Source organism: Eublepharis macularius, chromosome 15 (genome assembly GCF_028583425.1).
Source record: "Eublepharis macularius isolate TG4126 chromosome 15, MPM_Emac_v1.0, whole genome shotgun sequence".
In the NCBI taxonomy this organism is placed as follows: domain Eukaryota; kingdom Metazoa; phylum Chordata; class Lepidosauria; order Squamata; family Eublepharidae; genus Eublepharis; species Eublepharis macularius.
The window spans coordinates 25,432,873-25,450,811 of NC_072804.1; the positions used below are offsets into that span (position 1 = coordinate 25,432,873).

A 17,939-nucleotide genomic window follows, 5' to 3' on the forward strand; every position below is an offset into this window, starting at 1 on the left:
TGAGTCACCTATACAACAATAATGAGGTCACATATTATCAGTCCACATAGGAGTAAAGTGCAAAATGCTAATATACAATAAATAGTACGAAACTGACCAATGCAATATAAAGTGACAGTGACTCTAGTTACAAGAAATTCTTAAAACATTTTAAAAATGCAATAAAGCTATCAATACAAAATTTGTAGGGAATGTCCATCAAATCCAGCAGAAATATAAATTGAAGAGTAACTGCAATGGGGGTACTAGTGTTTCCATCCCATTTCTGTACTCCTTCTTCTGGGCAGTTACTGCACTGTAAAAAACAATTCATTTATGTCTTCTTCTCCAAAAGAAGAATAGACATAAATGAGCAGCATACAGTTTGCCCAGAACAGAAAGAATAGTAACTGGGCAGTAATTTGCAGGATCCTTTCTGTTATTTTTTAAATAAATCAGTATAACAATAGTCTGCATCCAAATATGACTGACATTCTTGGCTGCATCAGTTGTCACAAATAATTTCACCAAGAGGGATGGTCTGGGGGAACATAGAGCCAAGCTACAAGTGACGCCTGACACAGGTTGGACACTTGTCAGCTTCCCTCAAGTTTTGATGGGAAATGTAGGTGTCCTGGTCTTGCAGCTGTAATGGAGAGCCAAGCTGTAAAACCAGGATGCCTACATTTCCCATCAAAACTTGAGGTAAACTGACAAGTGTCCAACCTGTGTCAGGCATCACTTGTAGCTTGGCTCATAGTCAGCCCAAGGACTTAAACTGCCTTTAGTTAATTTATTAATGAGGTGGTTTTATCCACAGCCACAGGCTCCCAGTGGATAATATGTCAAAAGAAACCAGGTTGAGAGAAGGGGAAACAGTCATAGGATCGTGGAGTAATTTATTACAGTGAAAATTGGGGCCCAGTAGTACCTTGAATACCAACAAAATTTTCCAGGGTATGAACTTTCATAAGTCAATTCATGAATCATGAATCGAGCTTTACACTGCAATCCTAAGCAAAGTTACTCCAGTCTAAGCTCATTGATTTCAATGGGGTTAGACTGGAGTAACACTGTTTAGGATTGCTCTGTTAACTTATGAAAGCTTATACCCTGGAAAATTTTGTTGGTCCCCAAAAGGTACTACTTGCTTCAATTTTTTTTCTGCTACTACAGATTAACACAGCTAACCCACCTGAAATTACCTTTAATAAGACATGATCCCAGGCCACCGGGGGGATTCATACATTAGTTAACAGCTGAGCATTTTAAGGTAATAAGGAATGACATACCAAAATAATTTATTGCCTTTGGTTACAGAGGGCCTCAGCAGCGAAGACCACGTTGCTGTTCTATATGATTGTTCATAAGATTTAAGACAGTCCCTATACAAAGCCTTAGCAAAGGAAGAAGTGGAATTGGAGGACTTAGAAATGTAATAGGTCCTCAGGTCTCTAATTTTTCAGGCATTAGCACACTGAATCAAATGATCTATTTTTTAAATAAGAAGATGTTCTAGGGCTGACCAAGGGAATGGTATAATTAGGTGCACATGCGTCAATAAAAAAAGAATCATGACAGTCAGTGGGTCATCAGATCAGATTATCTCCTTTCTAATATAAATAAATAAGATTCTCAAGTCAAAGTCCAAGTGAAAGGTGCCTTCAAACAAGTTGGAACCCTAGAAGCTACATTTTGACCCCCCTCCCCACCTCCTTGGCTGAATTTAGAAACTGATGCCAAAGGGGGCAGGGGGGGGGAAGAAAGAGGGAGCATTCAAAGCGGGAGGAAGGGCCACTGAGGCAGATCAGCAGTGGGAGAGGGTCATTTTCAAAGGGCTCGTCAATTTGAAAGGAGCAATGGAGGTAAATGAGAGAATCTGAATAAGAGAATGAAACAAATACATAATCAGGAAGACTGGGCTGTCTAAGGGAGAGACTGAATGGTCAGCCTGGGACAACTCAGAATGAGAGTCAGTCAAGGTTATGAAGATTCAACAGCTGCTGCTGATGGAGAGAGCTCTGTGACCCACAAAGCCAAATGCAGACTACTCACAGACCGTGTACACAGGTCCATCAGGCACTTGATAAAGCTCTTCTTGATAAACCTGCTTCTTGTTTGGAATGTTAGAATGGAGGCGTTATCAAGATCCTGGAAGGTCAAAGTGGACCCCTGCCTCCCTTTTTCACTACTGGAAAAACTACTTGGATCCTACTCAGAATACCATGACATAAGTTCTTGCTGACTCTGGACTTGAGGGCTTCCTCCTTGCTGAGTCAAGAACTCATAAGCTTCCTGACCAAGAACACCAAAATGACACAGCACCACATACATAGTGGCACGTCTTATCCAATGTCAAGTTCTGCCAGGAAATCAGTGTTCTCTCCACATTATAATGTTTACACACCCTTTGCTGTTTCTGAGCCAGTTGTTCCAGCTCCTGTTCTTTCACTGTAAGTTTATGCTCCAAATCTTGACTTCGTGATTGGAATCTTTCAGTGTCCTGCAAAATTACAAAGATTAACCATTAAGAAGTGATGGACATTTATTCTACTCCAGAGGACTAGAAAAAGAACTAAACAAATAAAAGGCCATTTTTAGCAGGGCATACAGGAATGCCAAAAATGTTCACTAGTAGTTCATGCAAAGAATGTGCCATCAAAATCCTGGATTCTGTCTCAAAAGAAGTTACCTAGAAAGTCAAGACCAGTTAAGAGATGAGGGAGAAAACAGCAGGGCAAGAGACCAGGGTGAGACTAGAGAATACCATCCAATTATACTTTATATCATCTGTAAAATATCATATGCCCTCTTTAAAATTATTTAAAATGATTAGCATTTGTACAGGAGTTTAGAGGTAATATAAGGTAATATAATTATTATATGCCATCCCACCAGGGCTGTTTTCACACATTTTTAAAATAGTGCAATATTCGTAGAAGGCTGCTGGCTTCCTCATGTGATGTTTGACGCCATCTGTTTACAAAACGGAGGCGGGCAGTGATGATGGCACTTTCATGGCATTTTGTAAACCGATGGTGTCAAAAATTGTGCAAGGAAGCCTTCCGTTGAGTATCCCACTATTTTAAAGATGTGCAAAATGGCCCATCTTATCATCATACTTGGAGTCCTTTGTTGATTTAATTAGTGTACCAACATTTGTGTTTCAAGAGATGCAGGATAAGATTCAAAGCTGTTGGTGACATTGAGGTATGGGAGATGGCAATTAATCTGTGTTTTAATTATTAAACAAGAAGCATTCAAGTTACACCTGCCTACAAGTCACTTCTTCCAACCTAGAAATTCAGCCCCAAATACCAGGTATGTGAGGTTCCTGTGCAGTAGAGGTAAAGCATTCAACATATGCCCAGAGTGTTTGTAGTGATGGCACTCACAACAGGAATTATTCTTGGCTAACATTTATTTCAGTTCTTCCTAAAACCTTATTTTTCGGTAGTAAGAAGTGGTGGGACTTAATGCCTGAATATTATGCCTCCGAGCCCTCAGCCATTTGGCCATCTGTAGTCAAGTACTTCTTTTGTGTAGTGAATGGTTCTGCAGTTTTAGCCTGTTTAAGGATTGCACTTCTTTTAACCTTAATCCCAGATTTGGGGGGAAGTGCGGAATGAAACTTGACAATTTTATTTACTGGTGCATGAAAACCGTTTTACACATGCTCAGAAGCGCACATTCTTTCACATAAGCAACTTGCAGCAAAATGGTTTGTAATTAATGATACGATACAGGTTTGGTGAAACCAGGCATTTTCCTCCAGCCTGGCCAGCTTCCAATCTTGGAGCATGGCTGGAAGAAAAAATAGTTTCGAGCACCAGAGCAAAGAGAGAAGACAAGGAAAGGAGATTTCGCTCTCCTGAGGAGGAACTCGCGCATAATTCTCGTGTCTGCTGTACAAATGAGAAGTTGCATTGCCTGTAGAACAGGCAGACTTTCACAGTCTGCCAGGAAGTCTGAAGGGAATATGCTTTAAATGGGGGGTAAATCTTTAAGAAGGCCAAATAAAAGAAGCAAACAAAAAACTCTCAGCTAGAAGTGAGTTTCCTATTTAAATCAATATAAATAAATAAATAAATAAATAAATAAATAAATAAATAAATAAATAAATAAATAAATAAATAAAGAGAATCCAAACAGAGGTAATGATGATTATAAAGAACAAAACAACCTAAAACAATCCAAATAATTTGCTTCGTGTTCTTAATGCCTTGAAATGATAATTTGGTGGAGATTCTGTGATCAAGTTATTTGGTCTAAGAGGCAATTCATTTTCATCATGGGCATGACTTGTAGTATCGTTTGGAGAAAAAAAGAAGTATTAAGAGGGAAGGTTGTGAGAAGGAAAAAAGACGAGTGTACTAATATATGTTCAGTCAGAGGTGTAGAGAACATATTTACTGCAACCCAATAGCAGTAGATTTGATTATTTTTTTAATCATTCATTTCATGTACCCTGTTTCTAGCTACATCCAGTTAACAAAGCTGATTCCCAAATTGCAGAGACTTGAACCAGCCACTCTGATTAATGATTCAGTAATCTTGAGGCTAGATTACTGTAACGTGCTCTACATGGGGCTGCCCTTGAAGATGATGCAGAAACTGCACCTATTGCAAAAATGCAGCAGACTCTTATCAGGGGCTAGCCAGCCGGGCCTAGTCACTCCTCTTCTGAGATCCCTTCACTGGCTGCCAAATAACTTCCTATTACAGTTCAAGGTGTTAGGTGCTTACTGAAGGCTGCTTCTAATTGCATCTGTTCATACAGCAGTTTCATTTTTCTCAGCAGGGCCACCCCGGTCTAAAATATGTTTGGCAATGATCCAGTCTTGTGCTTTTTTGGTGCCTGCCCCAGGCCTGTGGAACATCCTCTCAGAAAAGGTCAGCACAGTGCTTCTACCCCACTCCCAGCTTTCCAGGGCGGCTGTAAGACATTTATTCCGGAGAGCTTTGGGGAAAGCCTGAACAGATAGCTCTCCTGCTGCTTAGACTCTGGCTGCCCAGCTCTGTCAACCATATTTACTGATCCAGTTGACCCACATATTGGGAATGGGAATAATACTATATCATGACATAGTGACATTCTGCACTTTCTTACACCCACTTCATATGATTGGCTCTGACCGTAAACGCAGTACATTTTGACGTCAGAAGAACACACAGTACATTTGGAATCAAAACTAATTTGCCCCTTAGGCAAGCCACTCTCTCTTCTCATCTTTAGCCTCCATCTGCAATATGGTGAAAAGAATACCGTGCTTTTTTACTAGTGCTAGAAGGGCCTCCTCTCCCCTGGACCCCAGGGTTTTTGCATTTTTTAATTATGTTAGATTGACATAACATTGTAACAATACATGCAGCAGATTTTCAGAATTCCCAGATTTTTAAAAAAAGTAACTCTGTAGCCCATTCCCTTGCAGACATGTAAGAAAAAGGGCATATCTCAGCAATGGACTGGGCTAGAGACATACTTTAAAAAAAAAAAAGCTGGGAACTCGGAGAATCTGCTCCATGTATTGTTACAATGGTAGGTTGATATAATGCTATGAAAATGATGATTTAAAAAAAGAAAAGAAAACCAAGAGGAAGGAAGGTGGAGGGAAGGAGTGGTTCGCTGATGATGAACATCCAGTCATCAAAAAGTAGGTTGCAGCAGGTGGGTGGGACAAACAAAACCAAAAGAGACATTACGCATGAGGAAAAAATCAACTCAAAATGGATTTCTAGAAACCGATCAGTTTAAAAGTGGTCCGGGGGGTGGGCGGGGGAGAGAGATGAGGAAAAAAAACCCAAAACCAAAGTGAAAAATAAAGGCAGAAAAAGTGTGTGGAAATCAGGGGATAAATCGAAGCAGTAAGGGCCAGAATCAATGGGAAAGACCCATATGGAAAACCACTAAGTGGGACCTGAAATGGGATGCTCAGGGCTTTTTTTCAGCGGGAACGTGATGGAACGGAGTTCCGGCACCTCTTGAAAATGGTCACATGGCCGGTGGCCCCACCCCCTGATCTCCGGACAGAGGGGAGTTTAGATTGCCCTCTGCGCCAGAGGGCAACCTAAACTCCCCTCTGTCTAGCGATCAGGGGGCGGGGCCACTGGCCATGTGACCATTTTCACCGAAGGCAATTTAAACTTTAAAAAACTACCCCTTGTTCCAGCTGACCCAAAGTGATGTCATTGTGCAGTCCTGAGTTCCACTACCTCTTTTCCCAGAAAAAAAGCCCTGGGGATGCATGATGCATCCACATAAGCTTGGCATCTTTTGGTCTGTTTTCTTCTCTATTCCTGAAGTCCTGGTGATGATCATGGGAAATATAGAGTGCCATCAAGTCATAGCTGACTTAGGGCAACCTCTTGTGGGGTTTACATGGCAAGAGACTAACAGAAGTGGTTTGCCATTGCCTGCCTTGGCAACCCTGGTCCAACCCTGGTTGGAGGTCTCCCATCCAATTACTAACCGCAGTCAACCCTGCTTAGCTTCTGAGATCTGATAAGATCCAGGTCAGGGCATTAAAGCACATAAAAACACAAAAACATCATCTTTAAGTGCCACAGTAATAAGATACTCACTTTCAAGAGGAATTTCTCTTTCTCATTTTTGATCTGCTGTTCCATTTCCTCATACAGGTACTGAATTTCTTCATCATAGGCAGCAATTTTCCTAATCAGAAAAAGAATAGTATATCAAATTGTATAGAATCTGTGTTGCAATATTAACAGACTCAAAGAAAATAATCTAGGCCAATATTTCTGTGTATTATAGTGGTTATGTGGTTGGGCTGAGAATCAGCACTCTGCTGGTCTGAATCCTGCTACTGCCATGAGCTCAGTAGGTGGCCTTGGGTAAGCCATCCTCTCAGCCCCAGCTTCCCAGCTGTGTTGTGGGGATAATAATAACACTGACTTTGTTCATGGCTCTGAGTGGGGCACTAATCTATCTAGAAGAATGGTATATAAGCACAGTTATGATCAGGGCTTTTTTTCAGCTAGAACACGGTAGAACGGAGTTCCGGCACCTCTTGAAAATGGTCACATGGCTAGTGGCCCCGCCCCTGATCTCCAGACAGAGGGGAGTTTAGATTGCCCTCCGCGCTGCTGGAGCAGTGCAGAGGGCAATCTAAACTCCCCTCTGTCTGGAGATCAGGGGGTGGGGCCACCGGCCATGTGACCATTTCCGCTGAGGGTGATTTAAACTTTAAAAAACTTCCCTGTTGTTCCAGTTGACCCAAAGTGACATCATTGTGTGGTCCTGGGACCGTGTGCGCACTTTGCGCATGCACATATGGTACCAGGGGTACCACTTCCCGCCAGGAGTTGCCCCCTGTGCTGGCAACCCACCACCTCTTTTCCCAGAAAATAAGCCCTGGTTATGATTATTATTATTATTGATAGGTGTGTAAGTATTTCAGAGGTACAGGATTTCTGGAAAGGCAGGTCACTGACACACCAAATCCTAAATTTATGGGATGACTGTAGTAAGAGCACTAATGATAATGATGCTGTGTAGCTGGCATTTTAAAATCTCTTGCAAAACATGTAAATTACTTACGTAAGTTTAATAACCCTCCTAAGCCTAAAGCCTGAAAAAAGGAGCGTGCAACATCAATAATAACAATATATAAGCTGTTCTTTTATTCAAGCTTGAGTATTGGTGGTTATAATAAAAATATTATTTGGAAAAACAACCAAGGCTACAACTTGACAGATTGGGCTCTGCACAACTCTTTAAAAAGTCAAAATTCCGCAGGCCAGCTGTTTGTAGAAGGGAAGGGGGGGCTGGATCTGTCTTTCTAGTCCACTAACCAAATAACCGATTTGCAAGATTTTGGCTGTTGGTGGGTGTGAGTGCTGTCAAGGTGCAGCCGACTTATGGCTACCCCAGCAAGGGGCTTTCAAGACAAGTGAGAAGCAGAGGTAGTTTGCCAGTGTCTTCCTCTACAGATTCTTCCTTGTTGGTCGCCCATCCAACTGCCAATCCAGTTTAGCTTTCGAGACCTGACAAGATTCAGCTATACCATGCCTCTTTCTCTCCTGAATCACAGGGACAACATCTATTTCCATATGTGATTTCCCAATCAGCTAGGAATACATGCAGAAGCATGACTCCATGTGCTTCTGAGCTATATGAAAGGAAAATGTTATCTCACTTTGTACTGTTTAGGTGGGTAACTGGCTTTATGATCTTTTGCAAGAAATTAGAGACATGGCCCTCAGACTTTTCTACTTTTTGGTCACGTCCAAAAATTCAGTCCTTTTGGAAACTGGTCGTTCAATTTATTAACAAAATGGTGATTTAGAGGTTATTTTGTTGGGTAATTTAAAATGACACATCACCCTTTGAATTGTCAGTAAAACAATAAAGGGTGGAAGTTTTAGAGACGATGAGATTTAATTTTCCTTTGCTCAATCATTGCTCAACTATATGCTTTTTTTAGCTCTAGCCTAACTTCTCCCTAATTTCTCCTAATACTATTATTGTCTTTAAAAGGTTTTTTCAATTGAATATTAGCTTACACAAATAAAGATTTTTTTTTTCTTTTTATGAAATTGGAGTTCCATGGTTGGTCTCTACAGTACACTCCTTTATAAAAGCTTAACTTGGCTCATGTGTACCAGATACAAAGAGAAGGCAGAGGGATGCCTGCTTGAATAACTTTAATCATATCCATAGTGGTTTGGAATAGGAGGGTTATTCTTATTTTGGAAAAGAGATTCTTAAGAGCCAGAAATAGAGGATGGGGGGGACTTCTGGTTTGGCTAATGGAGACCTGACGTGGTCCAGGGAGCTGGATCATCAAGAGTGACTGTTTGGGCAGGCCAGGTGCTTAGATCACCTGCTGCCACTCCTCTACAGGTAGAAGAGGAGCTAGAATGCTACGAGACCCAGAGAGTGAGAGATCTCGGTGGTGGGGGAGGTCCTGGATAAAGGATTTTCCTCATTGCCTTGAGGTCCCCTCGGAGAAGGGCGAGCTAAAATCTCTACAGTACTCTTTGAGTCATTTGTTTGGCATAAGGTCTCCAGAAACCAAGCTTCAGAACCAGATTTGGCCAACTTGAAACGAAAGAAATAGAGGATAGGGGGTTCAGGTTTCCAGACAGGTATCTTCCAACTCCCAACCTGTTGGTGGCAGTGAAAAGGAATGCTAGATGTATTTGGGAAGAGGGTGCAATGAAGCTGGTGAACTTCTCATTGATGTCTACCGCCATAAGAGCTGAGCCAGCTGAGCAAATTCCACATCGACTTAGCAGGCTGAGGTACCTGCATGCCCGTTTCACCACTAGGAATCTTTACCACCTTAAACATTTAACAGATTTATTTTAGTTTAAAGTTTTCATGACTAGAGTTTGTTTTATCAGACGCATGAAGAAATAAATTCTCAGCCATTCAGTATTACTAAAAATATGAAAAATTTTGAATGTTGTTTTCAAAAGTCCGTGAACTGCAAGAGATACAGTTGGTGATTTTTTCTACACAAAACTCAAAAGTACAAGATAAGCACAGTGGCCATTCACAATAGCAATACTGGTGTTTGTTTACTGTCTATTATTATTTATTCAGCAATTATCTATGTTATAAGAAACCTGTTCGTTCTTGCTCTGCTTGGAGATTTTTGTTTGTTTGGTAAGGAAGGAGACGCCATGCAGCTATAATCCCTCGCAATGAGTTAATCAGCATTATATATGGTATTTCAAAAAGCACATGTGCAAGGAAAACAGAAAACAAAGGCCTGGTCAGGATCAGGGCTCTGTGTCCTTGGACTTACTGGGCTTCCCCCTTTAGCTGGATCAAGAGCATGAGTGGGAGGACACTGGTGCTCTTCTTCCAGGGTCATTTTAACTTCCCACTCTAGCCATGTTTGCTATTAATTAACAATATTTGATCAATCAATTGATCAAGGCTGGTTTGAGCATCATTAGTGGGAAAGCGGAGTCGTGACAGATGAAATGTCAACCCTATTCATGACTTTGTGAAGAAGGAATGCTAAATGTGAAAGGAAATGCCTTCCAGACACTTCCTCTATTGCTAAAAGGTAATTCTTAACTTAAAACATCCATTAACTGAGAAGGATCCATCTGCTTCCCAAGGGAACTACTACGACCAACAGAATCTTTGTAAATTTAAGTGACAGCACAGAGTATACGATCTGAAAAGCTGCCACATGGACATGATAAAGAAAAGCACTAACTTTCTCAGGGCAGACTCCAATTCATTCTTCTCCTGGTCGGCTTCTTGAAGCTGAGAGAAAATTCTTGCCAGGAATTCTTCAAAACTAGAAAGTAAACGAGGCTCATCTTTCTTCAGGTTTGACCAGAGGTTCTTCACATCACTCTCACTTCAGGAAGAAATTAAAGCAATTGTTACAGTTGCCAGGAGGGCCCCCTTGCATCTGCACACCCCTCACTCCCAGCCTGCATGTATGTACTGTGTATGCAACACCATGACCAAGTCCCAGTTCCTGCAAGGCAAGCACAGAGCATGGGGAGCAATTGCCCAAGTTTTGTGTCCCAAGATGGATCTTGCAGCAACAACCTTGCCCCAGCACAATAGAGATCTTGTAGAAAATACCACTTTCGAGGAAGATTTTTGATGGGGGGAAACTGAGGCCAGTTGTGCAACAGGATGAAGGCAATCAAGCCATGCCAGGCTGGAAGGCAAAGACGCCTCTCCCCATACTCTCACTGCAATCACTGACCATAAGCATAATCTGGATGTGGGAATCTCCAATTCAAACCTTCCCATAGTCTCAAAGTTCCCACTGAAAATATGACTCAAAGTCATGCCTTCCATTTTGTAACTGTGTAGCCCCTTCTGCAACCGGGACATAACTCCTCACTATCCCTGAAGTCAAGCCGAAAGGCATGGAATCGGCTTGTATGGGGCCATTCATACTTCTCATGTTTTGGTCCACATGGGCCCAGGTTTTGTTGTTATATCTGGGCAGCTCCATTCTGGCTGGTTCTCAAGTTAAGAACTGGGGAGTGGTGGTGGGGGGATGGGCGATGGCAATCTATCTGCCCTCAACAAGGTGCCCCCTTTTTTTTAATAGTAGCCTTCAAAAATATTTATCTTTATTTTAAAAACATATAACATATAAAACATATAACATCAAAGAAAAACCAGCAAAGGAAAAGATTGACAGAGTCAATATAATAAAAGGGAGGCAAATACCATGTTCCTTTTTATCATAAGCTCATGCAGGGGTCCAAGCCCATAGGGTTACATCAGGCTGCCCTGCTGAAAGCGAGGAACACAGGCATTTCCCCTCCTCCCTCCTAAAGTTTAAATCACCCTCTCTTAATGTCTTCTAAATTGCATGAAAGTTGAACTAAGAGTGCTCCTATTGAGCCCACCTCCTTAGCTTCCATATACCCCCCCCATAAATTTTAGGGTCTGAGCCTTGCAAGTATATAACATAATGTGTGGTACAAGTGCTTCATGTAGGGACACCTTTACTCGTGGAGGTCCAGTTCATCTGATTCCCCCCACCTTATTTTTGGGAGAAGAACTACACCAATCAGGCCTTCATAGGTTTTCTCCTATGGTTCCCAGACACATTAATAGGTGGCAACTGGGAGAGAGCCTTCTAAGTTGTGGCCCCAAAACTCTGGAATTCTCTCCCAGGGAGACTTGTCTGTCACCTGCTATTGCCATCTTCCACCAGTGGGTGAAGACTTTTTTGGGGCATTCCCTCAATTATTCCTCCTTCTTGCTCAAAATTTTAGTTTTTAATGTTTTTGCATGTATTTAGCTGTGCTTTTAATTGTTTTAATGATTTTTCTTATGTGTAGTAGTGGTTTTTAAGATGTAATTTTATTATGTATGTTTTAATTTGTTAGCTGCCTTTGTGGCCCTTATGGGGCAGAAAGGCAGGGTATAAATTTTGTTGAATAAATAAATAAATACTTGAAATGCTAGGTACTTTTATTTGTGTCCAGCATCGTTATATGGGAGTACATTTAAAAATGTGATACTGCCAGTCTAGGCTAAATAATACACCCCAGCAAGAGCTGCATCATGTGATTCTCCAGGAACTCTGGTGTTTTGTAACAGTACTTACTCATCTAAGACCTTGTTAGCACCAAGTTTCTCCATAAGATTTGAAAACTGGCGATCTTCATCTTCCTCCTCATCCTCATTGCCCTCACTGTGGCTTCCTGTCCATTTGGACAGATGCAAATTTTCAGTTCCGCAGCCTTGTATTTTGGAAACTGATAACTTCTGCCGAAACAAAAACTGGCCTGCAAATTCAAAAAGATTAAGAAAGCAATTCTAAGAAAGTCTATTTAGAATCCTACTAAAATATTTATCACTCAGAGCCATGGCAAGAAATTGAACATAGCATAAGGGAGAAAGTGAATAATAAATATACTAATAAACTTAACTAACTTTTAAAAAATAGGCAAAAAACCTGTACTCTTACTGAAAAAGTTGCTGCAAGAGCAGAACGAGAAGCAGAACTGAAGAACACTTAGTATGAATTGTATTATTAACATTAATTACTTCCAAAAGGAATGAGAAAAGGATTTAGGTCCTAATAGTCTCTGAGGACCAATAGAAATGGTGACTAGAAATTAGCAGGGCTTCTTTTCAGCAGGAACGCAGGGGAACGGAGTTCTGGAACCTCTTGAAAATGGTCACATGGCTGGTGGCCCCACCCCCTGATCTCCAGACAGAGGGGAGTTGAGATTGCCCTCCGCGCTGCTGAGCGGCACGGAGGGCAATCTAAACTCCCCTCTGTCTGGAGATCAGGGGACGGGGCCACCAGCCACGTGACCACTTTCTCCGAGGGCAACCCACTGAGTTCCACCACCTCTTTTCCCAGAAAAAAAGCCCTGGAAATTAGCATATGGGTTTCAGGGGTGTTAATCAGTCAAGGGGCTCCTACTTTTGGAAAAGAAAGGATTGGGGAGATTTGTGGTAATGTAAAAGAAATGCAGACTCACAAAACTTATCTACAAACAAAACATTTTGCATGATTAAATATTTATTTTGGTAGCTAATTGTAACAAGTAAATTAAAAACATCGCCTGTAAAAATGTAGTTTTCCATCAGGGCTGCTCCATGGATCTCTGGCCACTCTAGACAATGGCGGTCATATGTTTGCTCAGCTGTGGCACAGAATGGCGGTGTAACAGCTGGAGATTACTCTGGGCTGTGTGGTGTGCTCCCTGTGCAGTGCACTTGCAGGGAAGGGGTTGTGCTGGCATGGCCTTGTGCTATCAGCATCACACTGGAGTACCAGCATAACTGTGAGCCCCTGCCCCAGCACTGTTTATACTTACTGCTAGCCACAGTTGTGGGGTGCTGGGCTGTTGAGGCAGTACACAGAATAGCTAGGGAGTGCAGGGAGACATGTTTGCCGTGGTCCCAGTTTAAGGCAGGGACTCTCCCTCCCTGGATTGCCTGTGTGGGGTACACTGTCCTTGTACCCCCAAATGGGGAAGTGAGGTCTCCCCTTGGGTGTCTGTGCTCTAAGTGCACATGACATGAAGCCACAATGATAGAGCCCTATGCCACACATCCTACCACTTGAACTCTGGATGTCCTGGCTGGGGTGTGTGTGTATTGTATATTATGGATTACAATCTTGTGAGATATGCTAATCTCAGCTGGTAGACATTTATTAATAGACAGATATATCAATATAAAGTTCACATCCAGTGTAATATTTTAGCTTATTTGTTTTTGCACGAATATTGAATTCTTGACCAATTTCTCACGGAACCCAACAACGTCCTGCAGAATGCCAGGGTCCCATGGAATTCTGGTTGGGAAACACCAGAATAGGGACTATGAGGGTCAGGTGAAAGGCTTTGGGAGTGCTATTTGCATTTCAGAACTCACTGAATCCTGAGGTGAATTCCTCTGGAGTAAGTGAACCATTGCCATCTGCATCTAGAGTATCAAACACGTTCTCCAACTCTTCTGGGCTAAGGGGTAATTCACCATGAAGTCTCTGAAATGACAGATCATTATTTGGTTACATAAACTGTCTATATAAATAAGGAATGTAAAACTCAAAAAAACAGAGATTAAGATAGAGATTGAAATAATTTAGTTTACCAGAGGAGAGCTTTTTAAAAACTGTCTTGATCTAAAAGTGTAACTTCTATATATAAACAACCTGATGAAGTACCATTTGTGTACAATAGATCTGTCTCTGCACACCACTGACTACCTTCATAATAAGCTCATTTTTGAAGCAAATTTCTCAACAGACTACTTTGTATTGGTGTATTTTCCCTGTTCTTCTTCCATTGCCTTCTACAGAGGCTAGAGATACATGCTGATATGATCACCTCCAGATACTGCCATTCCCTGGGCACAAATGCCATTGGCATGTTTATATCTGGATGGGCAGAAAGGAAAAAGAAGATGGCACAATGGTATGCTCTCTTCACTTTTGGCATCTCGCCTTGCATATATATCTATATTAAAAATGTATGCATTATTTGCCTGACTCCTCCATTGTTTTTTCTCAGAAAGGACAGCAGAATCATAGGAAATATTCATATTGTGTCTACATTTATACCTGCAAATACCCGGCTAATATGTGACATCATTTGCACAGAGTTGGGTACACACATTCCACAAACATAGACTTGCTTTTTACCATTCATTGTCAGGCCAAGTATCTGAATTGGCTCTCTGACCCAGTCATAATGGATGAAGATACTTTGCCGAGGGGCAAAGGGGACAGAAAACAGAACTCATGTCATCTAATTAAAAATCGTTAATATGGATATGTCATGTCATCTAATTAAAAATAGTGAATATGATCTAATATGCAGGTAACATACAGCTCTGTTTCTCCCTATTTCTCGCAGTATACATTTCTTTGAGCTTTTCTCTCCTTGGAATGGGACAGACAAATTGTGTTGGTTATTAGTAGCTTGCTGATAAGGAGAATTTATTTTGATACATTAATTATCCTATAAAATTTGGGTACGTGAATGTTTATTCGGTATTAATAACTTGTGGAATACAAATGCATTTTGTAATGAAATTAGTTTATTATTTTTCATTATTATATATGTAGTTGATTTCACAGTTGCACTGTTTTTTCAGATAGACAGACAGACAGTCTGGAGCCTTCATACCTTCAGGACCACCTACTCTCATATTATCCTGCCCAACCACTATGATAATCTTCTGAGGCCCTGCTTTGGGTTCCTCCACCTTCTGAATGTAGGCAGACGGCAACCTGAATGAGGGCCTTTTCAGTCATGGGGCCAAGGCTGTGGAACTCTCTCTCCAGGGTCTGTTCCCTTCTATCTCTGTTTTCTGCCAGAGGGTGATGACTTTTTGTTTCATCTGATGTTCCCTCCGAGAACCCATCTATCTGTATCGGTATCGGTATCGGTATCGGTATCGGTATCGGTATCGGTATCGGTATCGGTATCGGTATCGGTATCGGTATCGGTATCGGTATCTCTATCTCTATCTCTATCTCTATCTCTATCTCGGTTCTTGGGGCGAAATCAGATAATGTTATATATAATCATCGTCAAAGCTCTGGTGCTTACTTTTAAAGCCGTAGCTTGGGACCAGGGGACCAGTTTTCCCCCTTGCTGTCTTGCCCATACACTAAGAAGCTAATTCTGTTCTCTGTGCCTCATCCATGGAAGTGAAACAAATGACAACTGATAACTGGGCTTTCTCAGTGGTCCAAGTATCACAGCTGTTGTCCATCCTCTTGAAGCTTACCTGGTGCCTATTTTATTGACTTTCAATTGCAAAAACATTCAAGCTATTAGCTAAAATGTATTTTAATCTTCTTCAGCATTTTTAACAAAGCTTTATAGTCTGTCCTCTGTCATGAACTATTTTATGATGCTGATTGTATTGATCACTGTGTTAACACTGAGATATCACTGAGATGTCACTGAGAATATGTATATCCCACTTCTGCCTTGTAGCCAAGATGCCTAACAAAACATTGTAAGACTAGCCAAGAACTGGCACTGAACTTGGTCTAAAGCAGAAATTCAAGGTGCGTGCTGGTTCCAGCTCTCACAAAACATCGCAAGAAATTTGAAGGAAGCAAAAAAAGATACTTGATAAGACCAGCAAAATGTCTTAGTGGGGTACTCTGTACAACTTTGGGACCCACAAAAAACCATTTCAGGTTATATATCAAACTATGTCATGGCCATCATTGTCAATCTCTCAAAAACAGTGTTTTCAATGAACTTAGACTGGACTAGCTTAGGATTTCACTGTAAGAGTGATAAACTTTTCCTCCACTGGAAAAATTGGCTAGAATTGTAGTGTAGGGTTCCCAATGAAGTTTACTTGAAGGGAAATTTTAAGGTGAATTTCATGGTTCCTGCCAACATAAACACATTTTGCGACAGTTCTAATTTACCTGCATGTTATGGCGAGTTATGAACCCTTTGCCTTCCACATCACAGATCCGAAAGAATTCCTGTGCTTTTGCTAAAATGTTCAGTTGTGCTTCTGAGTCTTCATTCTCTACCTCGCTCTTTGCTTGATCTTCTTGTGGCCCAGGAGAAGTACAGCTCATATTCTGTCTGTCCATCTTCACAGTTCTAAGCACAGAAACGTGTAGGAAAGCATCTATCCCATTTTAGTTGAAAATTCTGGACCAAAATCTGCGCATGAAAGAAAGAGCACGTAAGAGCCCCTCTCAATGATGCTCTTCATAATCTCTTAGCCACCACCTCTTTAATTAGCCACTAAAGCAATGAAAAGAAAGAACTAACATAATCTCTTCCTTCATTTAAGTGCATGATTCACATGCAAACAGGGCAATGAATATGAAAATAGGGGCAGGAAATGGACTGTAGCCAGTGTAAACCAACAGGGCATCACTCCACCTCGAGCACTGGCATGCCCCACATAGCAGTTAAAAGTGGGGGGGGGGTTTAAAATTTGTGTCTGTTGCCTGGATCCAGGCAGTTTTTGGCTTGTTCTTAGCCAACCCCCCTCCTTATTGCATTCCCCCTGTCCCACTAGTCCATGATCTCCAGTCCAGCAACTCCTTTTTGGTGATCAAAGGGACATCCTCTTCCATTTCCCTAAGCAGGAAAGCTGATTGGATCCAACTGTTTTTTTGCAATAGTACCCACCTGTTGCTGTTACTGTGTATGTGCCCAGTGTCTCCAAGAGAGAGAAAAAATAAGAGGAAGGGAGAAGAGAAGGTTGTAGGGAGTATGAGAAAGGGGGAGCAATGTCAAGCTTAAGAGGAAGATAGGTGGAAAAGGCCAAGAATGTGTTTTGAGGCTTAGAAAAAAGGGGTAGGAAAAGAAGGGGAGGAAGAGAAGTGACACAAAGCCCAGGACTGAAAGAAGAAAATCAGTGGGTGACCAGCAGGGGACCCAATGGCTGAAGCAGGAACTTTGAATGAGCAGAGGAGAATGAAGGAGAAAGCTGGCAAAGTGAGTGAGTCCAGTTCAGAATGAGAATGCTTGGGAAAGAGAGAGGGAGGAAAGGGGAGAAGGGTGGAGAGAGGTTGAGAGATGGAAGAAAGGTCCATATGGTGCATGATTCTTGTAGCCTGCCTGAACATGAGTTTTAAAAGGAGTGGAGGAATGAGAAAGGATTGTGCACTTTTCCTTTTGCGGTGGTAGAGGAGCATTCTCTGGAATCTGAAATGCAGCCTGAAAGCTGGTTCTTTTATTCTTAAAATTTGCATACATTTATAGATGTACTGTTTATAGAAGCATTTAAAAATATGCTAAATGAGGGATAAATTGTTTGCCCCATATTGAAGATGAGATTATAAGATAGAGTATAGAGTACCAAAATTAGCTAAATGATTATTACCAAAAGAAAATATGCCAAGAATGTATTATTTAGTTATGTATTATTTAGTTGTTAAAGTAAGTAGGAAGACAGAAGGAGCACTGTGTTATATAGATAAGCTTAGAAGAAAGTGAAAGATTATGTTTGACAGATAGAATAAATTTAAAATGAGTAAGGG

The 17,939-nt window shown here is 41.3% G+C and overlaps 1 protein-coding gene across 4 annotated transcripts in view; it reads right to left on the minus strand.

Moving 5' to 3' along the window:
- CRACR2A (calcium release activated channel regulator 2A) overlaps positions 1-17,939 on the minus strand; it is a 76,112-nt gene that overhangs the window by 26,050 nt on the left and 32,123 nt on the right. For all 4 annotated transcript variants that reach the window (XM_054998709.1, XM_054998707.1, XM_054998708.1 and 1 more), the window contains 6 exons: positions 16,362-16,608; positions 13,838-13,949; positions 12,051-12,231; positions 10,179-10,325; positions 6,562-6,652; positions 2,387-2,482 (listed from right to left, as the gene is read on the minus strand). In XM_054998709.1, the coding sequence (XP_054854684.1) occupies positions 2,387-2,482; positions 6,562-6,652; positions 10,179-10,325; positions 12,051-12,231; positions 13,838-13,949; positions 16,362-16,535 (801 nt within the window). In that variant the 5' untranslated portion in view covers positions 16,536-16,608. The remainder of the gene's footprint in view (positions 1-2,386; positions 2,483-6,561; positions 6,653-10,178; positions 10,326-12,050; positions 12,232-13,837; positions 13,950-16,361; positions 16,609-17,939) is intronic.